Below are 25,248 nucleotides of genomic sequence, written 5' to 3'. Positions count from 1 at the left end.
GAGAGAAAAAAGCTGCAGTTCCCTGGGTTAGCAACTAGAACAGAGAGCAGCTGGTTGCAAGAATTAGAGGAGAGATAGATGGCCATATGGTAAGCAAACAGAATACGTTCTCTTATTTATCTAGATGTTGTAAACTAACATTTCTACTATGTCAGGGCATCATCAAGATGGCGAAGACAAAAAAGAAACTGAAAGAAATGAAAGAAAAAGAAAAGAAAAAAGAAAAGAAAAAAAAAAAAAGAAACCAAGTTCTTCCTCTGAGAATGATTCATCAGAGACTGATGTTGATGTTTCCTCTGAGTCTGAGTCGGAAGAAGACAAAGAGGAGCCTACAAGGAAACAACCCAAAAGGGAGCCAAAATGTAAGTAATATTTTTGGGTGCATTTTGTCAATTTTAAGTTGTTTTTCCCTAATAAGTGTTTGCTTTCCAGAATGGAATCCAGAAAGAGAAAGCAGATTTTGGAGGATTCCATTTCAGAGAGCAAAAGTGAATCTACTAATGAGTAAGATTCTGAAATTATCATCACTTTCTTTCCTGTTTCTATCAAAATTTAATGTATTAACACATTGTTTCTCATTTAATTTCAGGAGTGAAGAATCCTTGCCAGTTAAAAAACAAAAAACAAGCAAAAAAATTTACACTGCTGCCAAAAAGTATGAACTGCCTTCGACAGTATCTCATCATCAATATTATTGTATTTGTCTGATTCATAATTTTTTGATTTTCAGGACGTAATCCAGAAAAAGGAAGCACGTAATTGAGGATTCGTCTTCAGAAGAAGAAAATCATTCCTACGATGGGTAAGATACTTTCTAAACCTATCTTAAACTTTGTAATCAGAACTATATTTTGTTAACATGTAATTTTGAATGTACTGTCAGAACTGAAATTGGAACTGAAACAATAGAAGAATTTTTAAGAAAACGTCAACAAGGGTATGTTGAATTTGGGTGCATATTACTTTTTTTTAGGGTGTTTTGGTTGCTGATTATTTATCTTCTGTTAATTGATAGAATTTTGATATAGTAAATGATATTTATTCTGAAAGCCCTGTCCCACCATTTGAACCATCCCCACCAACAGAGAGGTGAGCAACATTATTCGGGTGCATTTTGTTATTTTTTGGGTATATTGTTATCTTATTTGGATATATATCCTGATAATTGAGCTGAAATCGATTTTTTTTAACCTGATTCATTTTCTCTAACCCCACAGCACTCCAGAACCACCAAAAGTTGATAAAAGCACACCAACAATGCCACCAGCTCCATCTAAAATGTAAGTTCATCAAAATATAAATTGATTTTTAAAATTATTCGTTTATTCTTATTCTTATAGTACGATATATGTTAATAGTTAACACGCAGGGATCCAGCCCCTGAAGTGACTGCTGCTGCACTATTGATGATGGCCAGGACAGCGTCCTATGTACCTAAAGAATTACCGTTGCCATCATTCAGTCTTGGCTTGACTGATTCAAGCCAAGAAGAAATACAGACCCAAGAAGGTGTTGGGCAAGTAGAAGCTCAGGTGGTAAAAAGTCCAGAAACCAAAATACTAATGGAAGAATTAGATGTGCTAGTAGAAAAGATTGCAAAGAGTGGAGAAAAGAAAACACCAGATTTCCCAGAAGGTAAAACTCCACCAACTGAAAAACAAACCGTGGGCCAGACTTTTGACAAATTTGAAACTCCTGTGAGGAGAAATTTAATGTCTCCCAAAATGAAAGAAAAATGCTACCTCTGGGTGACATGTATCAGGACATACGCGGACGACAGTACTGATGAGTATGATTCAATTTGCACATTGAACGCCCAACAACCGTTGGTGCTGTCAAAAGTCCACTTTGCATCCTTAAAAGCTAATTCATATATTGAAGCTGACATAAGATTAGAACAAGATTAATGATTATCTTATGAAATGTGGCTGCAATATTAATTGATGTAATTAATTTGGCTGTTTTATTTTTCTAGATTGTGACTGTCATGTGCCTAATCCTCAACCAACAGAATATTAAAAGATTCGAGGAAGAAATCTACTGTCTCCCACCTAATATTGTGGTAAGGTGTAATGTTTAAAATTTTGGGTGCATTTTGTTATCTTTTTGGTGCATTTTGTTATCTTTTGGGTGCATTAAACGATTTCTTTGGGTGTTTCACAAATGCTGCAGAACATGGCCATTGGTAATCATCCAAATGGGGAGTTCTTACAGCCAAAGTCCAAAAAGCCATTTAATGTTGAAGACTACCCAATGTTTTTATCCTTTTTGGACCGGAAAAAATTAGCATCACATCCATATGTAAGTTTTTATTTCTAAAACTTCTTATCACAATTCTTTGGTTATCTATGAACTAAACTAAAACATTGTTCAATGTGGAGATGTTTTAGATTTTTGCGCCTGTTTGCTGTTCAAATCATTGGTGGATGTGGGTGGCTGATGTAAGAAAGAAAAAGTTTTATATACTTGACCCTTACCACAAGACGTGTCCCTCCAAAGACAGAATGAAGATAAATAAGTTTATTGTAAGTTGGACATGTTTTTTGCGTTCTGAAATTTGGGTGCATTTCAAATCAAAGTAGGGTGTATATTGTTTATATTTGGGTGTATTGATTTATTTGACTTATTCCTTCTTATATTCGGCTTTGTTTTTTGTTTTTAGGGGTATGTGCTTTCAAGAATTAGAGTATATGCTGGGGGCACCTCTAAAAAAAAAGATCGTGAAATTGAGCCTCCTTACATTGACATTTTAGGCCAAAACACAGAGTACATATCTTTCACTCTGAAAAATTGTGTTTTCAATTGCTGACCTATTTTAATTTGTTAAATTATTTTTGGTTTTCAGCTATAATTGTGCTATTTATGTCATGAAATGACTTGAAATAATTGAGCCTCAAAACATTAAAAAGGAGAAGTATGAGTGGGACAATTGGACTCAAGTAATTATATTTAAAACTATATATCTCTCTCTATTACTTTTCTGAATTAATAGATTTAATTCAAATAATATTCTTTCAAACTATAGGCGGAGGTCGACTACTTCAGAGTTGAATTTGCTTCCCGAATTCTTTTTCATGACATGAATCGCGACAGAGATGCAGCGATCAAGGGAAGTGAAACAATGAGATTGTCGAAGCCATCTGTAGCTTTGTTAAGCCCATATTGTCAAGTAGATTCTTATGACATTGAAAGTGATAGTGATTGACTTCAGTTTTATGTAGTTTTGAAATAGTTTGAACACTTGTAAATTTTGTGAATATTTTATTGATTTGTATTATAAAATTTGTTTGGATAAATAAACTGTCTGTGCTGTATTCAAAGGCTGTAAATTACAGGTACATAGAAAATAAAGAAAAACAAAACCAAACCAAATAATGCACCCAATTACTTTAGTTATGCACCCAAATATCACCCGTATACACCCAAATATATACCCTAAATACCCTAAACCCTAAAATTCTAAACCTTAAACCCTAAACCCTAAACCCTAAACCCTAAAACCCTAAACACTAAAAACTAAACCCTAAACCCTAAGAATTTGGATCCTCTAAATTTTAAATTTGTACTTTAGAGGATAAAGTGTGATCTTCTACCCTTGAATGGTTTCTCTCTCATATTTATTCTTGGTCCCACCTATAAAATAAATGGTGAGAGATCACACTTTACTCTCTAAAGTGAAATTTAAACTTTAGAGAATCCAAATCTAAACCCTAAACCCTAAACCCTAAAACCCTTAAACCCTAAACCATAAAATCCTAAACCCTAAAACCAAATCCCTAAACCTTAAACCCTAAACCCTTAAACCTAAATCCTAAAATCCTAAATCCTAAACCCTAAACCCTAAAACCTAAACCCTAAACCCTAAAATCCTAAATCCCAAAACCCTAAACCCTAAACCCTAAACCCTAAATCCCAAAACCATAAACCCTAAAATCCTAAACCCCAAAACCATAAATCATAAATCATAAACCCTAAACCCCTAAACCCTAAACCCTAAACCCTAAACCCTAAACCCTAAATATACACCCAAATATAACCCATAAACACCCAAATATATACCCTAAATACCTAAAACCCTAAAGCCTAAAACCTAAACTCTAAACCCTAAACCATAAAAACTAAACAAAATAATAATTTATAACACAAACAGCAGCATCTAAAAATATATAAATGTAAAATGTCAAACACAAGAAAATTCAGAAATACACCCAAAAAACTAATCTTTACACCCATATTATGTAACTATACACCCAAAAAACTATCCCCTGCTGCTGGTTCCCTGAACCTTATAATTCATAACACATCCTTGATATTGGCTGGAATTTGGACGCACCACTGATGTAGAATCAAAGAGGTTTAACTGGAAATAATAAACTCACATATTAGCAAAACTATTAACAAGAAAATTAAACTCAATCACCACATATTTAAAGAACATGACTTTTACCTCATTTAAAGCTTTCATTTTCTTCTTCTTTGAGGCATTTGCAATCTGTTTTTCCAACTTTGAACCTAACCTATTTTTTGGATGTCCTTTTGTTCGAACCCTTGAAGGGCTTTGAAGCTCGTTAACGGATTCCAATTTGGCATCTTCGTGAGATAACGAACATGTCCCCTTCCTTTTGGCTTTCAGTTCTTCCATCTCAACCATGACGTTATGGCACGAACGGTGTAGAATGGCAGTCAGCTCCTCCAATTCTGATGCAAATTCGCAAATATTTTGCGAACTAAACACCAATTCGTCAAATCCCTTGCTTCTTGGCTCCAATAGTGGCTCGTCGTGGCTACTCTTGATGTGTATGTGTCGTCTCTTTACCGTCTTACTCCATCGTTCCAATATATACGTTGGTGACACTTGGGTTACTCGTTCAAAGCTTAACACACTTAGTGTGTGACGGCACAATATCCCTCTTGACTCGAATAATAAGTATTGTCATTTCACTTGGGCTGCTACTGAGTCGTAAGTAACCACAAACTTGTTGAATATTGAACTAGAAGCTTGTTCTCCAACTTCGTATACTGAATAGCCTAGAGCGGAGTTTGTTAATTTTGTGATGCAATTCGCCTTCCCTCTGAATTGTGCTTGGACTTCCCTAAACTTTTGGTGAGTGTACACATGTTGAAACTGAGCTTCAATGGAGGATTTTGTTGCACACGGTATCACCGTATGAAAATCTGCAGCATCTGATTCTCTCTCTGCTTGCTCCCTGCTTCCGAGGCAATTATCATATTGTTTGACAAATTGAATAAGCGAGCTGTTTCGGGTAATAAACTTGTAAGAAATAAATGCATGCTCTCGCTCTTTTGTGTGCTTCTCATCCCAGCCTAGAAGTGGTGATCCAGATAAATTGGAACCTATATATGACGGTCTTCATAAAGATCTGCAAAATACACCCAAATCAGACAAAAATGCACCCCAAAAACATGCATATTGCACCTCTGCTGTAGATTTTAAAAAACATTACCTGAAAGCCACTTGTTGTCCACAAGACCATACTTCAGCAGAAAATTATTCCAATTCCTATCAAATGAATCTTCGTTATGAGAGTTCCAAACAACTTGGCTCATTTCTTGTTGGATTTCTGCATGTCCCTTGTACCCGTTTAATTTGCTTGGAATCTTCTTCGTGATGTGCCAAATACACCAACGGTGAATTATTGTGGGCATACAAGCCTCGAGAGCCCTTTTCATTGACGCGCATTGATTGGTGAGAATCCCTTTTGGAGCATTTCCTCCCATGCAATGAAGCCAATATTGAAATAACCATTTGAATGATTTAATTTCTTCGTTTTTCATCAAAGCACATCCAAGAAGTATTGACTGACCGTGATGATTCACCCCGACAAAAAAATCACAAACCAGATTATACCTGAAACAGATTACCACAAAAACAGAATTATTATCTACAAAATGCACCCGAATAATGATTCTGTGCACCCAAAAACTGCCAATATACACCTCTGCAGCAGATTCATAAAACAACATTAATTTAGCATCATAAACCAGAACACCATGTTACCTGTTTGTATTGTAGGTGGTGTCAAATGAAATAACATCTCTAAAATACTCACAGGCAGCTCTGCTCCTTGCATCTGCCCAAAAAGCAAGCTTAATGGACTGATTGTCCTCGAGTTCAAGCTCGAAAAAAAAATTCGGATTCTTCTCTTTCATTCTTAATAAGTATTTCCCGAATTCTTTTGTATCCTCTTGTTCCGAAACATTCCGCACTTCTCTAGTGATGTAATTCCTCACGTCTTTTTCGATAAAATTTAACTCGCGGTGACTCCCGGCTGCTGCAACAAATGATTGGAAAGTTTTGCTAGGTCTGATACCGGCTTCCTCGTTATTCTCTATTGTACGACGCATGGAGAAGCTTAGTTCCCTGTGCTGTTTGAGCATCTGTGCTTGATCTGGACAGCAAGGATGTGAATGATGCAACACGACCTTCGAAATGATCCAAATACCAACATCCTTCAATACGTGTATATAAATTCTTGCAGGATAATTTAAACCAACTGAGAGATTCGTCTTCTCGGTCGGAGATATTTTCGATTTGCATTTTCCCTCTCTAGTACATGTAATCAATTGATTCTTAATTTCGTTTCCTTCTTATTTGTGCACCGAACTCTTGTAGAAAAATCTGCAAGCTTTGAACAATCCTTGTAGAATTTTGCAGCATCGTCAAGGGTTCTAAAAGTCATCCCAACCTTGGGAACAAACTGGTCATCAACTGCACAGAAGGTCTGCAAAAATACACTAAAAAAATAGACTATATTAAAACAGAAACGAAAAAATTCAACTAAAATAATAAACTGTAACAAACTGTAAATGCACCCAAAATTTCCTTCAATGCACCCAAATTTGTCTGATCTACACCCGAATATCTGATATAAAATGGAAAAATTGTTTTAATTCTAAGGAGAACTAGTGCATTAGATTCAGTTGAAATAAGGAAGAACAAACAGAAAATATCACAGCAAAGGTACATAGATTATTCAGCTACACAATAAAAAAAACTACTAATCAAATTCAAATTCACATTCAATTAATAACTCAATCTAAATCACACCTCAGGAACTTCATTGGATACAGTCTCAAAATCCACTTCGCTCTGGTTCAGCTGAAAATCTGAAGCTAAATCATCCATTATCTTCAAACGCAAAACAATTCGCAAAAACTGAAGCGAGAACGCAGGTAAAGGAGGAAGAAGAAGACACAGAGAAACGCTCGAAAGAGACCGAGGAGAGAACGCAAGGAAACGGAGAAGAAATTCAAAAAAAGAAACGAAATCCTTTTGAAAAAGGAAGTTATATATTCGCACGTTCCTTAATTGAAAAATCTGTTAAACAGGCGCGTGAAACATACGTCCAGAGAGAAGCGCGTTTTAGGGATAAGGAGTATGGAGGACTTATAAGACTTGTATAGGGAAACATTTGTATGTGGAGATTTTCTGATTTTTTATTTATATGAAAACTTTTTTATTAGGCTATGTTTGGTTGTAAGAACAAGATAAGACAGGATATTAAGAATAAAATACAAACAACAAAAATACAAAAATTAATGTTTTTGTATTTTGTTTAGTGATAAAATCAATATAAAAAAATAAATTATGAAAGTCTAATTGATAATTAATTTTTTTCATACAAAAGCTTTAGATAAAAAATATAATTATGAAAAATTGATACGAATAATAAAAAATAAAAAAATAAGTTTGTCTTTTGTCAGTGTCTTTATATCATTTCTGTTAAGAAAGATATAAAATACACTAATTCAATATCTCTAGATATAATATCTGTGTCATATGCCAAACATAATTTTATAGTTCTGTGTTCTTGTCTCTGTGTCCTATGCTTGTAAATAAAAGCAGCCTTATTGTTATTACTTTTGATGATAGAATATTTTGTATTTATTATTTATATTTATTTTAATTTTTAGAAGTTATAAATTTTGATATTTGAACTTATTTATAAATTTCTAACGATAAATTATAGATAAATTATTAAGTAAGATTATAAAATTTTAAATTTTATTAATTTAAAAATATTAATTTAAATATTAATATTAAATTTTTAATAATTTTATTTATATTTAATTAAACTAATTCAATTACAATTTAACCTCAGTTGAACTATTAATTTATTAAACTAGTTATTCGACTAATTTATTAACCCGTTCGATTATCAAAACTTGCTTATATATACCTTTATACTTTTTAATTATCATATAGTTTTGAGATTTGTGATTTAAAAAAAAATATTATTATTTATTGAAATATGAGAATTATGATATATTGTATATTTAAAAATTTAAAAAATAAAAAAGATAATTTTTGAAGCGTGAATTCACTATTCAAAAATTAAAAATTAAAAATAATAATTTGTGGTCTGTAAATTTACTTTTTAAAATTTTAAATTAAAATTTACAATTCAGAGACAAGTTCTATTTATTTTCATATTTTAAAAAACACTAACGATTCTCATTTTTGTGATTTTACCTCCCACTAAATCATATGTAAATTTTTTTTTTTTTTTTGCCTATATTTGCCCGATCGAAAAGAAAAATACACACACATACACTAAAAAATAAAATAACAAAAAAAGAAAAAAACACGAATCGTTCATTCGTTTGGGAATTTTGGAGAGGAATACAATATCAGCTGGACCAAACACCTTCTAGGGTTCCCCAGAGTTCTATAAATTTTCAGAAAACCCTAAACCCAATATTTTAAGTGTTAAACCAACATCTTATACCTCATAAGCACCGAGGCGCATAGCATTCATTCGGAATTCGAAGAATGAGATCTAAGTCTATAGTTCCTTGTTTCAGATTTAAGCTATCCTCAAAGTTTTACTGTTTATGTTTACTTACTTCTGATTCTTAGTGTTATATACGAGCATCAGTGATGAGCAAATTCAAAATTGTTATCCTTGCACTTTGATTACCCGTGAAGAAGCTTATGGGGAATTATTTCTCTGAGGTGCTCTGTTTACAAATCAATATCTCATTTTCACTATCGAAAAAATTTATCATTGTGATTTATTCGTTAAAGGAATTGGGTGGTTGGATTTTCTGGATCCGTGATGTTATTTTTTAAACTGCGTTATCTATCTGAAACTTCCTAAAGGAATTGAAGATAACATAACTTGCTGAGATCCATCGATTATTTACCCTGTTCATTCCTAATCACGTAACTACCTTTCGCTGTTAAATATCGTTGCCATAAATGCTTTGGTAAATGGATGTTCGAATGTTTGATGATTGGTAGTGAAAGTTATGTCAAGTGACATGTTTGTGTGTGATACTCTGATTTTTTAGATTTTAATTTAATTTTCGAACCTCTATTTTATATCTTTGATTTGAATCTATTTCGCTGATAGAACTGTTATTCTTTAGGCCTCAAACGGATATTGATAGGAACTATGTTTTTATTGCTAGTTTATGTCCTCATTGTCTTTAGTGTTTGATACATTTGGATTAAGATATGAGATCAACAGTGGCAGTTAGAAACTGTAATGTATTTGCAATTCTTTTCCAAGGAACTGAAGCTAACTGTAATATGACTTACTACAATTCAGTGATTCTTTAAGGTGCTGCCATCCGTGCCAACTAAGGTTAAATATTGTCTAGAATGACAAAAAAAAAATTGTAGACAACGATACTTTCTAGAACATAATTTGCATGCTTTAATATGAACGAGTTTATCTAATTTCAGTTTTGTTGGTCAAAGATGCATGTAGGCTACATGTACCAAGGGAAGGGTGAATTCAGTACTCTTCATCTTGAATGTGCCATTCCGGCTGTAGCCAAATTGAAATTCGGTTAGGGAAGTTTACTGGCCGGTTGTTGTTAGATCCATTTTTGGGTCTCGTCGACAAATCTGCTTACCGAGCTTCTCACACTCATTCAATAGGGATAGCTATGGGGTGGTTCTGGTAGTTTTTTAAGTTACCTCTACGACTACCAGCCTCGTTTACCTTCACTTCACCTCAATCCCAGCCCTGCCTAGTACTTACATATTTTTGCTTTGTAGATTTCAGTTATTAGTAAACTCTTAGAAAAAAAAGTTGCTACATCTGTTATTCATAAATTAATTCGAAAATATAGTCTATGAGAAATAGATTAAAAAAACGTGGTTGGTGATTGCTGATGATCAATTGACCAGGATGATAATGGTTAGTCTTCTTTTTGTAGCCTTAGAGTGATAATGCCTCTGAAAATTAAGAGTCCCATTCGTTTCTCTAAATATTGTTGATAATGTTATGCTATACCCGACTTTTAACTCTAAAATGTAGTGATTATTAAGATTGCTCTGCTTTATTTTGATTCAAGAAAATGAATACCTATTGATTTTAATTTGATGCGATGCAATATTTGATTCTTGTCTTTTGTTTTTCTAATTTTTGTTTTGAGAAAACGGTTGAATCTTGGACAAAGCTTTTGATATTTGCCAACTAAATACAATTGTAATTGATGTAAATTTGATTTTTTTAGTTGTTTTTTGTTTGAAATGAAAAATATGTTTGGACGGATCTGGTGTTGAGGTCAGGGTTCAATGCATTTGTTGGGTGTTCTATGTTGGTTAGTATTATTTCAAATGCAATGTAAATACAAAGGAGAAATGTTGATCACTTAATTTTTGTGGGGAATATTTTTTGGGTTTCCCATGGCATTGTTCAGCTGATGAGTAAATTGACTATTCGACTAACCCAACTTGGTTTATTTGTGGCGAATTTTCAATAGACAAGATCTTTTGCAAATAAGCATGTATATCCATCCGATATCATCTCTTTGGCAGCAAGTATTGACCATGAATTTAAATGTCTTGATTCTTCTTCCCCAAGAAACTAATTGTTTAGATATTTTATAGTTCTATTATTTCATTATGAAGGCAAGTTTTGTTAGACAGTTCAATGTTTCTGTAAACTAATAACCAATTTGGTTCAACCTGTAATTTGCTTTCAATGAATAAATTCTCTGTAATAGAAAGCAATCAATAGATGACCTAAAAATGGCATATGAAGTCATCAAAATCGCTTAGCCACCACCTTCTCGACGAGCATAGCCAGCAACGTCACATGGTTAACATTAATTGACGAAGGCAGAACATATAGTACACACATTTGTGAATTATGATAAAGCCACAACTTGGTAAGAAAATACCAAACCCATGTGATGATGTGTTACGACCGAAGCTGACCGAGGAACAAGAAACTAACTTCAAAACTCAAATCTAAACATAAATAAACTATGTGATAAAAACATGCCAAAAGGAAGCAGGCAACTAAAAATATTCCTACAATTGCATTCAAATAAAAAAATATAGTAAGTAACCAAACCAGATAATATAAAACTAACTATTGATTCTAGTACCTAACCCCCACCTTGAGGGAAACAAGTTTACTGACTTAGAATTTTGAATATATAAAACTTACATCCAAAAAAGGTTTATCACAAGCAGTCAAGCAGATTCAAATTCTCTTCCGCAAGCAACTATCCAAAGTAAATGGTTTGCAGGATGCTTTAAAGGAATTTACTAAAACAAAAAGACCAGCAACTAAAATGTTTGATGTTTCATGCGTCTCATGAACCAAAAAAAACTTAATTTCAAGTGTGCTAGATGTTAGCAACAGGCACTATGAAGTGCACAAACAAATCGAAATTCTGGTACTCTCAAAAGATAGTTGCATTACTAAGATTGGTGAAGGAAAGAGTACAGAAAGGCTATGTTATTTCAGAAACCAGAAATCAAGTTACAGACAAGACTATCTAAATATGAATATCTTAAGATAAAAAATACAATTTCAGATCAGACCATGCTTAACATCAATACTCCATTCACTGTTGCACCTTTTTATGGCAACCAATGCTTGAGTTAATTTACTGTGTCAGTAAATGGAAAACAACATAACATCAACATAAAGGATTCAACAAATCAAAGGAGATAGTGTTGTGTAGAAGCAACTCATCCATGTATCATAATTTTCTTATATTTGCATCCCTAAGCAAATAAATATAAATCCACATTGGTACTAATGTACTATGGGCCAATCAACATTGAATAAGTAGATTGATTGTGGTTATTAGTGATAACCATATATATAAATCTCTATCAGCAACATTACACAATATATTGATAAACAAAAAAGGGGTAAGCTATGTAATATTGGATGCAGAGTTGGATCTGGATCTCAATTATCTTAACAAAAGACAATAACGTAGGAAAAAGTAAACTAACCAGTTCTTTCCCAGAAGATTACAACAAAACAAAACCTGAATACAAGCAACATTGATTTACAACACAACTGTGAATGGCGCAATTAGCTCCCTCCTGCAGATCTACTCCTTAGCACCTTTGATGGGTTTATCTACAACAACGTCGACTTTCTTGTACTCGAAATCCATTGGCTGCATAACAAACTCCTCCGGCATTACCGGACGTCTATTGCCGAAGATGGTCCACACATAAAGCACAACAAATGCTGTCAAAGCTCCACATCCGGCACCGAATATCATAGCAGCAAGAATCCTCAAAAGGCAGTCACTCTTTGGTTTCACCACCGGAGCCTCAGTTTCCTTGGTAGCAAGGACCTTCGGATCGATGGGCTCAGAGTGCATCCAATGCGGGAAAATCCTCAAAACAAAGCTCCACGAATAGAGAAAGCATGCTTGAGAGCTATTAATATTATCATCCTTTTTCACTGGACTAAATCCCACAAACATTTCTTTGGACTCCCAAACACTTGGGAAATCAATTGAATGCCATAGAATTGGATCATATGGCCTTGAATGACCAAACTGATTCAATCTAACTTCTAATCTCCTAGAACTTGCAACATAATCAATCCAAGCATGCATTTTTTCACCACTTCTTACAACAGAAGAAACATTGCTTTTTTTAGCAGGAACTGAATCACCAACCTTAATGGCCACATTAAAACTAGCAGAACCCCTATTTGCAATACTAAACTCAATACCAACAACATCGAATCCGCTTTTTCCTTTCAATCCAAGAGAGAACCCTGATGAGTTATTACCAAAAAACTCACCTTCAGAACCACTTGGAACCATAACAAAAGCCAAGCCATCCCCACCTTCATTGAAGGAAATTGAAAAAGCAAAGTAGGTTGAAAATGAGACCAAACCCTTTGATGCAGCATCAACAAGCTTGATGGGGTTCTTTCTCATCACTTTACCAGACCCAGAGAGCATAACCTCAGACTCGCCATTGACAACCCTTGCATTACCATAAAGTGCTACACTTTGCTTGAAAATTGGATCTTTTCCGAAGTCTGAGAACGAAAAAGATGGAACTGGGTTCAAAGCTTGGATTTTGAGGAACAAGTTGAGGAATGTGAAGGCAACGATGTAGTGAGAAGTGGAAAATGAGGCCATAATTGAAATGGGCTTGAGCTGAATCTTGAAGTGTGTGGCTCTCTAGTGTTGGTGAGTTAATCCCATTTGCATAAAAAAAGGTGAATTTTTCTTTTCCTTTTCTGTTTCTAGGGTTTGTGGAGTGAAGAAGAGAAGAGAAAGTAGCCGAGAAAGTAAAGAATATTATTGGGAGAAGTTCAAGTTGTTGGGTTTGGAGGTTTGTGAAAATTAAATAAAAGGTTTTTAACAGAAATAGTAAATCAATTTGGGTTAAGTGGGATCGTCGAGTGGGCAACTTACTTGACTGCTTCGATTTTCGCTTTATGCAGTATCTTATAAATGGAATTTCTATCTGCCAAAAAATAGTCTTTCACCTATTGAGTTCGGAGATATTATGAACAACAAAAAAAACCAATGTAATTAGATATTTTTTAAAAATTATCTATTATTTAATTTAAAAAAAAACTCTAAAAAATAAGTAAATTTTTTATAAAAAAATAAATAATTTTTTTTAAGAATAAATATTTAAATTAATTAAATAATATTATTTAAATACTAAAGACTAAAAATTTAGAGTATAAGTAATATTTTTCATAAAAAAAAAAGTTTTTAACTGCTTTTTTCTGCAACTTCGTGCTTCACCACACTTTCCCTCTGTGGTTGCCGAACAATGGAATATAATAAATGATCCGTCACCTTATAACTCGGTCTTTATTATGCATTATGAGTTATAACTCGGCGTTAACTATCATTCATTCTTTTGTTTGTAACTGACACCTTCATTACCGACTTAATGACCATCATTTCTATCTTAATGACCAAACGGTCATAACATCAATTCTATTCATCAATTTTATACCTATAAAAAGAACCTTCTATATCTAATCTCAATAATACATTCTATATTCATAGAATTATTATAAACACAACATAACACATGATAACTTTCATTTCATGTCTTACATTCTATATTCATAGAATTATTCTTATACCTCTTAAACACTTATTGACTTGAGCGTCGGAGTGTCTTTTGCAGGCAGGTACCCACCCTCTTGTTCTCTCCTTGCCGACGTATAACTCATCCCGACGAGAAGCTTGAAGACATTCATCGACGGACGAGCTATACACCGGTCAACCTCAGCAAGAACAATAAAGATTTTTATTTTATTATTATCATATATCTTTTGTTTTCTTCTTTGCAATTTGTGGCCTTTTCCACCCTTTCCTTGTCAATGTTCACTATTTTTGGGAAATTGTTGTACACCCTACAATTATTCATAAGCAGTTACTTTTACTTATAATGTTAAGAAATTATATATTGTATAGAATCAAGAATAAATAACTAACAAAATGCTACATAGAGATATCTATTTCTATTTCTAATATAAGAAAAAGTTTAGTGCATAAATTTTTCCTAAAATATTATATATAATTTATAAAAATTATATTGGAAAAACATGAAAATAAAATATTTTAGTTAGAACTTGACAAATTGTCATTTTGATTAATCTTATTATTATTATTATTATTATTATTATTATTATTATTATTATTATTATTATTATTAAATCACTAGTGCATTATAATTGCATGTAACAAATTTAAAATGCATATCCAATATTGTTAGTGAAAGTCAGTTATGCACATAAATTTTTGTAAAAAATAATTAAACATGCTCTATCATTAAAAATATTTTATTGTAACATATAATTTTTCCTTCTTTTTAATGAGACCTGAAGTTAGAATTGATTTGGTTAAACTTTTTGGAGAAGTAGGCGTAGTTTTTAAAAATATAATCAATTTATTTTATATTTGATAAATTAAAAAAATGTACTTTTATTTAAAATTTTTAAAATTTAGAAGTACTTTTGAAATATTTAAAAATATCTTTTTTAAAGTTAGTTTGTATTTATTAAAGTAAAAAAATTTAATATAATCTCATGTATAATGTAATAAATATTTAAATTTATCCTTATGTTTATATCAATTATGGTTTTTTTTATTTATAATTTAAAAATTATTTTATCAAACATAATTGTTGTTTACATATTTATTGCAAGTCATTTTTGTTTGATTTACGAAACATAAATATTAAAACTTATAAAAAAAATTATATTTCAAAAACTAGCTCCGATGGATTACTTCCAAAAAAAAAATTTTACTAAATCGATCGTTTATTTATGTTAAGCTAAAGCCTCAATTTAGTTGGAGTAATATAATTATTACAGTTTTTTTATTTATTTCTTTGTCTAAATTCTTACACCAATTTGGTTGAAGCTTTTTTTATTTAAATAAAAAATTATTTATTAACTTGGATAAAGTGAGAAACATTTTCAGTTTTATGTATTATATTGTGAGGGTATTTGGGCTAGTATGCAAAATGCACTAAAACAAATTACTCCAATTTTGTAGTAAAAATTGCAAAATAGGCTCAATTCAAAATCGATAATATTTCGCTAACAAGTCAGCAAAATACATGTAACCAGCAAAATACATTAGAAATTGAGTATATCCTACTTCGTAATTAAGGTAGCGAAATACGTGTAGTCTACCATTATTTCACAACGGTTTAATTATTCCGATGATTTTTATAGTTTTGCAAAATTTTTAATTAGGTTTCTGTACTTTTTTTTTAATTAAGTTTTTGTACTAATTTTTTTTTAATTTGGTCATACACTTTTTTTTTTATTTGGGTCTCTATACTAATTTTTTTTTTATTTTTAGTTAGGTCCCTATAAAATTAAGTCAATTACTGCAAAAAAGACCTAATTAAAAAAAAATTTAGTGTAACAACTCAATTAAAAAAAATATATAAAGACCTAATTAAAAATTTCACAAAACTACGTAATTAAACCTTTCACAACCTTAAGTATTAGTAATGGAAAAAAAAGACTTCCTTATAAATATCAGATCTCCAAACACTATAATGTGATCATATTTCGTTTCTCACACACTCAAATTGCTAGCAAACATCTGTTGTTTATTCGAATGCAACTATCAGATACAACTGTAATTGTGTATTTTTTGAATGCAATGATCCTCTTATAATGCATATTTAGTAGTTGCAATCTTTGAGCGAACTTATAAATTTTATTCTAGTGAACATGAGCTTATGAATTAAGCACATCAGAAAAGTGGAATATCAATTTTTTTTTTCATTTGATGTTATTCAAAGTGTTAGATATCAAGTGTTCTAGTTAAAGCACTTTTATACAATGTTCGATTATCATAGAAAAATTGTGGCTCAACAAGTAATGAAACTTTATATTAAGTTGTACATTTTATTAGTAGTTTTTTATTTTTTTTATTTAGTTCTACTGAGTCATCATGTGACATGTGATAGTCTAACTGACAAAACAAGTATTTTGACTTACAATTATATTTCAAAGATTAATATAATTTATAATTTTTTTTAGAATCAAATTTAAGAACGAATTAGTTATATCTTGAAGAACAAATTTGAGTATTAATTAACATTTCTAAATAACCATCTAAATGTTATCCCAAAAAGAAAAAAAAATTATGATAATCACGAATTGACAACTTATAGAAATGACACATTTTGTCAAATTGAGTTCATTTTTAAAAACAACCACCTCCTTGATATCTTGGAAACGAATCTTTTATTAGGGGCAGAAATAATAGTTTCCTACTTAAGGGAAAAAAAAAAAAAATGTATAGCAAGGACCAAGGACACATAACGTCTTATAGTTCTTGTACAATAAATTTGCGATATTCAACGTTTTTGTTCTCCTTATTCTGTTTGTAGTATGCGCTAATGTTTAATTAATCAAATATTACGTTTGATGGTTTTTCAGTTTTTTGAGACTAAACACATGGGAATGGTGCTTTGGGTGAAATGATGATGTTTTCAGACTAGTGGTTTTAAATAGTTTCACATGATATATGTGAGGATGTATGTTATGTATGGTATCTTTTCAGCATTTAAAATGAGTACTGGATCGAATGAAACTTCTCTTTCATATTTAAGGTATGTATGGGAAAACATTATATTAAGAAAAAAAAAAATAGGTTATTATTGTACATTTAAAACAAATTTATTAAAATATAAACTTCGTATCTTAAGAATGTTTAGTTATTTAAGCTTCCACTAGGAGTGTGTATGGATCGGGTGAAATCGGATTTGATGTGATCCAGATTTGACCCGAAATATATACCGGGCCTATTTATTAGACTCGAACCCGGCCCTAGACCCGATGAAACCTATACACTTTCGGGCCACGATTATACCGGGTGAAAATCGGGCCGTTAACACTACATTACCTTGATACCTTCTTATAAGCTAGCATGTGAAAATATCCAAATTTCCAAGACTCCAACCATTATTTGACATGGTAAAATTCACTTAGAAAAATATAACAAGAATCAACTCTTCTCTAAAATTAAAGCATAACCATAATCAATACTAATATTGTTTAATAACACCAAATATTTAAATCAATATAAATAACACAATATTATACATTAGTCTAAAATCTTATGCATTTTAAACATAAAACATTAACTTATAGTCTTATAATAACTAATAACACAAAATATTAAGGTTTACAATACTTAAATTTCACATAAGAATAGCCATAATCCATCACTAATAACACAAAATATTAATTGTGTATGATGACCGGGCCACCGAACCAACTTCGGGTGACCCGAGCCATGGCCCGGACCCGACCCGAAATAATAACCGGGTCTATTTTTGAGACCCTTACCCGACCCTAGACCCAGTGAAATCACACCAAAATAGTCCCTAAAATATTCGGGGCTGGGTCAGGTCTTCGGATCGGGTCGGATCATGCACACCCCTAACTTTCACGATTAGAAAATTTATTTTTAATGGTTATTTATTTTATTTTTAGTAATAATAAAAATAATCGCTAACATATTTATCGATATTAGATATTAACTATCTTGTACTCTTTTAGCGATAATTACACAATTATCGATACAAACTTTTTAAATAACTGCAAAAAGTATACAATTATTATGTAACATATAATAATAACGACAAATATATAATTGTTATAAAAACATAAGCTAGATAAGATATATAGATTCGAGCTATCGAGTATAAATTGAATTTGTGTTTCACTATACGTACATATGTGCCAATCGAATTTAACTGATTCGACTTATATAGATTCAAATAGGATAGATGTGTAATCAAATTCTAACGAAGATATTTGTGTCGTAATTTTAGATTCCAATAATTTTATTAAGATAAATTACCCAAAGAAATTAGATATGGTTATACTATTAAAATTAATTATTTTGATCAATCAATAAAATAGAAAATAAACAAAACGTTAAGAAGAGGAAAAGAAAACTTTAAAAGAAAAAATATTGACGAATTATTAACTTAAACATGTTAGCTCTCATTATTTTTCCTATAATATACGAAGACTTTGATAATTCTTATGATTATAGCAGGATGGATCTAGAAATATTATTTTGGAGGAGCCAATAATATATATAATATTAAAAAATTATACAAAAAAATATATAATGTAAAATATATTACTAAAATATATCGATAGAGAATATATTTTAAAGTACAAAAAATATGTATGTACTTTTTATTAATGAAGTGGTCGATTCTTCGTATCATAAAATTTATCGATAATAGAATCTTTATCAAATTTTTCAACAATTTTTTTTTCAATATAATGAAAAGACAATTAGCAATAAATTAACGTTTCATTTTGTTTATGAGTTATTCTTCACAATATTCATCGTTGAAAAAGATCTCTCAGTTGTAATAGTTGAAACAGAAATAATTAATACGAAATGAATCAAGAAGGATGCTCACAAAAAGAAAAAAAATCTACTTTATGGAATTTAAAATTTTTTATTTAATTAAAAATATTAGTAATAATATCTTTTCAGATTTTTTTAATATTGTTACTTACTTTTTTAGATATTAAAAAAATAATTAATATTTAGGTTAAGCTGGACTTTTATTTATATTAGACTAAATACTAAATAAATTTAAAAAAAATAAAATCATAATAACATATTACTATTAATCATTTTTTAAAAAAGTTTGGGGGAGGCGAGGCCCGCGTATATCCGTCCCTGTGCCTATGGTAGTTATTAAATTTTAATATTACTTGTAAAGTACAGCTAAATGTACAAGGTCATATTGTTGTAATATCTACGCATATAATAACACCTTTTAATTTAACAGTTATGCTATATGTCCAAATTTTTTTGATAATTAAGTCCAATTAAATTGATTCAAGTCCCACAAAAACCAATTTTACTAATGAGATCGTGTTACACATGCACCAACTCCTTGCTAATGTTTAGCATGTTGCGCTCTCTTATATGAAAAATGATTTCTAAACTCATCATAACTTTAACACAGAAACTTAAAACCACAACTCTCTCAAAAATCTCTGCAAAAATTCAGAGACACTCTCAGCGCTAGGTTCAAATCTTCAACAAAAAACACCGTAGCACTATTGAAGGTAATCAAAACCTAAGTCGTCGATTTATGTTCTGTTTTTTCTTTCCTTTTCGATTTCTCTTGCGCAAAACACTAGATACTCATATTTTTGTGTATTTAGTAGATTCAGTTTGTATTCTCGTAATAAAGTAGAAATTACGAACAATAATTCTCTTTATAGTGTTGATTTTGTGATAATTGTGCTAGGTCGTAGTCATCTAACTTATATTGATAACTTTTCTAGATTTAAAAGTTATATTCATGTGTTTTTGTGGATGACTGACTCTAGTTTGTGTGTTTCTTTTGAACTGAGTTTGTATATTGTCATCATTAAGTAATTTCAATGCATTCTAAATTTAAATAAAATACATTTGCTCTCATTGACTTGGATTTGGTGTAATTAATTTATGCAAAATAATTGTAGTGTTTCTGGTGTCATTTAAGCCATATTGATGACTTTTCTAAATTTAAAATTTATATGCATATTTTTTTGTGGATAATTGAATATTGTTTGTGTGCTTGTTTTGAATTGAGTTTGTGTATCGTCATCGTTAAATAATTTCAATGCATTTTGGATGTATTAACCAAATTTTTTATTCCTTACTACCAAAATGATAATGAAGGAAGTTGCTGAGAAGAGCATCTCAAAGAAGGAGGCACTAACATATGAATAATTTTTATTCATATTAAAACAACTCTATTTTTATTGTATAAATATATTATATAATAATTTTTAATTATTTGCAGAAAACTCATAATTTGTGTAATCGACAAGAACAATATCTAAAATATTCAGCAAAAAATGTGTGAAGAAAAGAAAGTTCTTGTGAATGAACTGGAATTTAGTGCTTTGAGACATATCCCAAGCTTAAATGTAATACGCACACTTCTAAAAGAACTAGCTCATTCCTTTGATTTATATGAAGGCTCTCTGGACACACGGTATAGAGAAATCAAGATCACCCTTACCAAGATAAAGGATGACCTTTGTTTAATGCAACTGGTAAAAATTCTCTTCTGTAATCTATTCTATCAATCAAATTTCGATATTATTTTTACATTACTTTGGTGTTATTAACTTATTTCCGTACTATTGTATGAGATTATTTTTGAAAAAATTATCTATAAAGACATCAATAAGGAGCAATAGCAGATTGTTGAAAGCATCAAAGGTTCTTCTTTGTTGTTTTTGACATAGTCTTTGCTGCAAATGAGTGTGGATGAAAACAAAAATCAATTGAAATTTAAGAAAACATTCATTCTATTCATCCAGAAGTGCTTCTTGTTGCCAACAATAGTAAGTAAAATTTTTCCGGTTCACATGCCAGTAATTCTCTATGTTGACATTATATAAGAATGGAATCCAGCTATTCATGTAATCAACTTCCTCATTAGAATCAAAAGCCACAGGAATAAGAACAAATACATAGTTAATGGGTGTCTTTTTTCACTAATGATCATATACTTTCATGAATTCAAATTTATTGATACACTAACAAATATAACACTTGAACCACTGTGGGTGGCACATTGGACAAGGGAGAAGCTGGTTAAGAGAATTGAATGTAAGAAAAATGTAAAATGGTAAAAAAAATTATTTCTTTAAAATTTCAGTGTCATTTCTTTAAACTGAATATGATAATTAAATAATTTTCTATTTTAGGATATGGTAAAAAGATCAGAGTTGAGAGAAGAAAAACAAGAAAAAAAGGACAAAAAGAAAAAAAAATATCATATTAGATTCATCTTCAGAAAAAGAGACTGATTCTAACTATGAGTAAGATTGAAAAATTATCTATTTATTTAAAAATATATTCTATTTTTCAATAATTTTTTTATATATTGTTAGAAGACAAGAAATGTAGGAGAAACCAAAGAAAAGAAAACAACCGGAAAGAAGGATGAAGCAAAAACATGATAAGCTTGCAGAAGAGTAAGTGTTATTTTTCGGTGTCATATGTAAATGTTACTGTATTTATTTGCCCGATGTTTTTGTGTTTTTCCAGAATGAAAGCCAAAAACAAGAAACCTGTTATAGTGGACTCATCTTTAAATTCAGAGATTGATTCTGATAAAAAGTAAGATTCAGAAATGATCTATTTATTTAAAAATATATTCTATTTTTTAATCAAAATTTTTTCTATGTATTGTCATAACAGAAGAAATCCAGGAAAAATCAAATAAAAAAAGACAACTAGAAAGAAGGATGAAGAAAAAAAGATAAGCCTACATAAGCGTAGTAAGTATTATTTTTCAGTATCATTTGTTAATATTTATTGTGTTTATTTGCCTAATATTTTTGTGCTTTTCTAGGATACAAGCCAAAAAGAAAGATGTTCCTAAAAGAAAGACAAAAAAAAAAAAAAAAAGAATGGTTGTTAAGCCTAAAGAACTAAAAAGTGGCCAAGGCTCAATAGAAGTTCGTCATGATTCTTCAGAAATGTAAGATTTAATATCTTATAATGTTTTTTTTCTTTCTTTACTAAAATCTCCTAAAAACTGATGTTATTTCTCTAATCTTATTGAGTGTTTATTTTGTCCTTAAAATATCACCTGTCAATTTGTCGAGTGAAAATAATCCTGTGTTTCAAACACAGTCAAGCGTTCAGGGGTCTATAAATGCACCAAGTAATCCCATGTCATTTCTCTTACCATTTTATTTCTTTCTTAAATATAAAGTTACTGTGTATTTAATAAGAATATTGTTGACTAAATCAAATCAAAATCAGATTCCTAATTCCTTTTATGAATCTTATGTAAATAGAATTAATTATAAATCTTTTCCTTTTTGGGTTTAGCTTAATTTTAGGGATTTTATGATTAGAAATCTTTCCTTTATTTTAGGCTAGTATTTTTTCCTTCTTTCCTATTTTCTAGTTATTTCTATTTCTGTAATTCCTCTATAAAGAGGCTGATTCCCTGTACATTTTATAATACAATACATTCAAACACTTCAATTTGGTATCAGAGCAGGATCTCTGCACTGTGCCTCTGATTTATAGCTATGGCTGACAGTTCCTCAGTCATTAATCCTGAACAGAAGGAGAACACCACTCCTACTCCATCAGATTTAAAATCTGAGCAACGGATACTAGTTAGTGGTGACTCCCATTCAGTTCAGATCACCACATTTCGACTCAATGGGTCAAACTACCTTAGGTGGTCTCAATCAGTTCAGATGTATATCCGTGGAAGAGGGAAGATTGGATATCTCACCGGTGAGCGAAGCCAGCCTAACATCACTGACTCACAATATCATGTGTGGGATACCGAAAATTCTATGGTGATGACATGGCTGGTGAACTCAATGGAGGAGGATATCAGCAGTAACTACATGTACTATACCACAGCCAAAGAATTGTGGGATAGTGTCAAGGAGATGTACTCTGATCTTGGGAATAAATCCCAGATTTATGAACTTACTCTAAAAGTTAGAGAAATTCAACAAGGGGGTGACAATGTCACCAAATATTTCCACACATTGAAGCGGGTGTGGCAGGATCTTGACCACTTTAATAACTACAAGTGGAATTCAGCCGCTGATGCCAAACACCACCAACAAACAGTGGAAGAAGGGAGGATATTCCAGTTTCTTGCAGGCCTCAACGTGGAGCTAGATGAAGTTCGTGGCAGAATTATTGGAAGAGCAATCCTACCCTCAATTGGAGAAGTATTTGCTGAAGTTAGAAGAGAGGAAACTCGTAGAGCTGTGATGATGGGAAAAGGCAAGACTGAACAGACCTCTTTGGAGTCTAATGCACTTTTAATGGCACCTGCTGCACTTAAAAGTTCATCAAATCAGAAGCACCCCTCCAATCTTTGGTGTGACCACTGCAATAAACCTCGTCACACCCGAGAAACCTGCTGGAAGATTCATGGAAAACCAGCACACCTTAAAGGCAGCAAACCTGGTCTCAAAATACGCTCTACCCCAACTGCTCATGAGACTGAAAAATCATCATTGAGTAAGGAACAGGTTGAGCAGCTCATAAGGCTGTTAAATTCCAGTTCTGTGTCTAGTACTCCTAGTGGTTCTTTGGCTCAAACAGGTAATTTTAGTATTCCTATGTCCTTTAACTGCACCTCAAACTTGAATGCACCATGGATTGTCGATTCAGGTGCATCTGACCATATGACCAGCCTCTCCCCTTTATTTAAAACTTATTCTCCTTGCTTTGAAAATGAAAAAATTAGAGTTGCTGATGGTAGTTTTTCATCTATTGCTGGAAAAGGTACAATTAAACTGTCCAAAAACATTGACCTAAGAAATGTCCTACATGTACCAAAGCTTTCTTGTAATCTTCTCTCTATTAGTAAAATCTGCAAGGATTCCAATTGTGCTGTGACATTCTTTGACACTCATGGTATTTTTCAGGACCGGACTTCGGGGAAGATGATTGGCAGTGCTAAGATGATGGATGGGCTTTATCACTTTGAGGATATTTCGGAGGATAAAATAGCTCAAGGATTTAGTGGTATAAGTTCTATGCCTATAAAGGACCAAATAATTCTCTGGCACAATAGACTAGGACACCCTAGTTTTTCATATCTCAAACACTTGTTTCCAAGTTTGTTTAAAAATATTGATTCTTCCTTACTTAAATGTGAAAGTTGTATTCGTTCAAAGAGTCATAGAGTTCCTTATTACTCTCAACCTTATCATGCATCTAAACCTTTCCACTTGATTCATAGTGATGTATGGGGTCCATCGAAAATAACAACTCAATTTGGAAAAAAATGGTTTGTAACTTTTATTGATGACCACACACGACTATGTTGGATCTATCTCATGCATGAAAAATCTGAGGTTTCTAAAATTTTTCAATATTTTTCAACAATGGTAGAAACACAATTTGACACAAAAATTTCAATATTAAGAAGTGATAATGGCACTGAATACTTTAATAAAAATCTTGGTGAATTTCTTCAAAAGAAAGGTATTCAACATCAATCTACATGCCCCAATACACCCCCAACAAAATGGCATTGCTGAAAGGAAGAATAAACACCTTCTTGAAGTAGCACGTGCCATTATGTTTGAGGGTAATGTTCCAAAGTATTTATGGGGAGATGCTGTTCTAACAGCAGCCTATCTCATAAATCGAATGCCCACACGTGTGTTAAATTACTGCACACCGTTGGATACTTTCAAAAAGAATTTTCCAGCATGTAGATTGCATTCTGACTTACCTTTAAAAGTATTTGGTTGCACTGTGTTTTTACATACACCTTCATATCAAAGTAAACTTGATTCAAGGGCAGAAAAATGCATTTTTATTGGCTATTCCCCAAGTCAAAAGGGTTATAAATGTTTCAATCCACACACCAAGAAATTTCATGTAAGTATGGATGTTACTTTTTTGGAACATGAAACTTTTTTTCAAAAAAATTCTCTTCAAGGGGAGAGTCTA

General features: G+C 31.6%; 4 protein-coding genes and 3 non-coding genes across 7 annotated transcripts; 5 read left to right on the top strand and 2 right to left on the bottom strand.

The window, feature by feature from the left end:
• Window positions 1-1,257: 1,257 nt before the first annotated feature.
• On the top strand, window positions 1,258-3,205 carry LOC148568463 (uncharacterized). The gene is made up of 6 exons (XM_088484705.1): window positions 1,258-1,280; window positions 1,370-1,886; window positions 1,976-2,062; window positions 2,173-2,301; window positions 2,391-2,441; window positions 3,026-3,205. The coding sequence occupies exons 1-6, from the start codon at window positions 1,258-1,260 to the stop codon at window positions 3,203-3,205; spliced, it is 987 nt and encodes a 328-aa protein (XP_088340831.1).
• Window positions 3,206-5,451: 2,246 nt separating this feature from the next.
• Window positions 5,452-6,399, bottom strand: LOC110270684 (protein FAR1-RELATED SEQUENCE 5-like). The gene is made up of 2 exons (XM_088483351.1): window positions 6,020-6,399; window positions 5,452-5,869 (listed from the first exon to the last, which is right to left on the bottom strand). Exons 1-2 carry the CDS (start codon window positions 6,397-6,399, stop codon window positions 5,452-5,454), a joined length of 798 nt encoding a protein of 265 aa, XP_088339477.1.
• Window positions 6,400-8,890: 2,491 nt separating this feature from the next.
• On the top strand, window positions 8,891-8,983 carry LOC148568462 (small nucleolar RNA snoR26). The gene has a single exon (XR_015882755.1). It is a non-coding gene; the product is annotated as a small nucleolar RNA snoR26 (small nucleolar RNA).
• An 85-nt stretch (window positions 8,984-9,068) lies between these two features.
• Window positions 9,069-9,158, top strand: LOC148568461 (small nucleolar RNA snoR27). Its single transcript, XR_015882754.1, has one exon. It is a non-coding gene; the product is annotated as a small nucleolar RNA snoR27 (small nucleolar RNA).
• Window positions 9,159-9,794: 636 nt separating this feature from the next.
• On the top strand, window positions 9,795-9,901 carry LOC110271101 (small nucleolar RNA snoR109). Its single transcript, XR_002361240.2, has one exon. It is a non-coding gene; the product is annotated as a small nucleolar RNA snoR109 (small nucleolar RNA).
• Window positions 9,902-12,042: 2,141 nt separating this feature from the next.
• LOC107639450 (L-type lectin-domain containing receptor kinase VIII.2) lies at window positions 12,043-13,672 on the bottom strand. Its single transcript, XM_016342945.3, has one exon. It carries the CDS (start codon window positions 13,390-13,392, stop codon window positions 12,337-12,339), a length of 1,056 nt encoding a protein of 351 aa, XP_016198431.1. The 5' UTR covers window positions 13,393-13,672; the 3' UTR covers window positions 12,043-12,336.
• Window positions 13,673-22,607: 8,935 nt separating this feature from the next.
• LOC148568460 (uncharacterized) lies at window positions 22,608-24,247 on the top strand. The gene is made up of 2 exons (XM_088483370.1): window positions 22,608-23,886; window positions 24,213-24,247. Exons 1-2 carry the CDS (start codon window positions 22,842-22,844, stop codon window positions 24,245-24,247), a joined length of 1,080 nt encoding a protein of 359 aa, XP_088339496.1. The 5' UTR covers window positions 22,608-22,841.
• Window positions 24,248-25,248: the final 1,001 nt, after the last annotated feature.

The sequence above is a fragment of the Arachis ipaensis genome, chromosome B4, assembly GCF_059453495.1.
Source record: "Arachis ipaensis isolate K30076 ecotype BB chromosome B4, ASM5945349v1, whole genome shotgun sequence".
Taxonomy (NCBI): domain Eukaryota; kingdom Viridiplantae; phylum Streptophyta; class Magnoliopsida; order Fabales; family Fabaceae; genus Arachis; species Arachis ipaensis.
This window is presented reverse-complemented; position numbering and strand designations above follow the sequence as displayed.

Coding starts and splice junctions, on each gene's coding strand:
- LOC148568463 (XM_088484705.1), top strand. CDS start 1,258: ATGCCACCAGCTCCATCTAAAAT. Junction 1,281..1,369: donor CCACCAGCTCCATCTAAAAT/GTAAGTTCATCA, acceptor GTTAACACGCAG/GGATCCAGCCCCTGAAGTGA. Junction 2,302..2,390: donor AATTAGCATCACATCCATAT/GTAAGTTTTTAT, acceptor GAGATGTTTTAG/ATTTTTGCGCCTGTTTGCTG.
- LOC110270684 (XM_088483351.1), bottom strand. CDS start 6,399: ATGCTCAAACAGCACAGGGAACTAAGCTTCTCCATGCGTCGTACAATA. Junction 5,870..6,019: donor ACCACCTACAATACAAACAG/GTAACATGGTGT, acceptor AATCTGTTTCAG/GTATAATCTGGTTTGTGATT.
- LOC107639450 (XM_016342945.3), bottom strand. CDS start 13,392: ATGGCCTCATTTTCCACTTCTCACTACATCGTTGCCTTCACATTCCTC.
- LOC148568460 (XM_088483370.1), top strand. CDS start 22,842: ATGGCTGACAGTTCCTCAGTCATTAATCCTGAACAGAAGGAGAACACC. Junction 23,887..24,212: donor TGGTTCTTTGGCTCAAACAG/GTAATTTTAGTA, acceptor GGTATTTTTCAG/GACCGGACTTCGGGGAAGAT.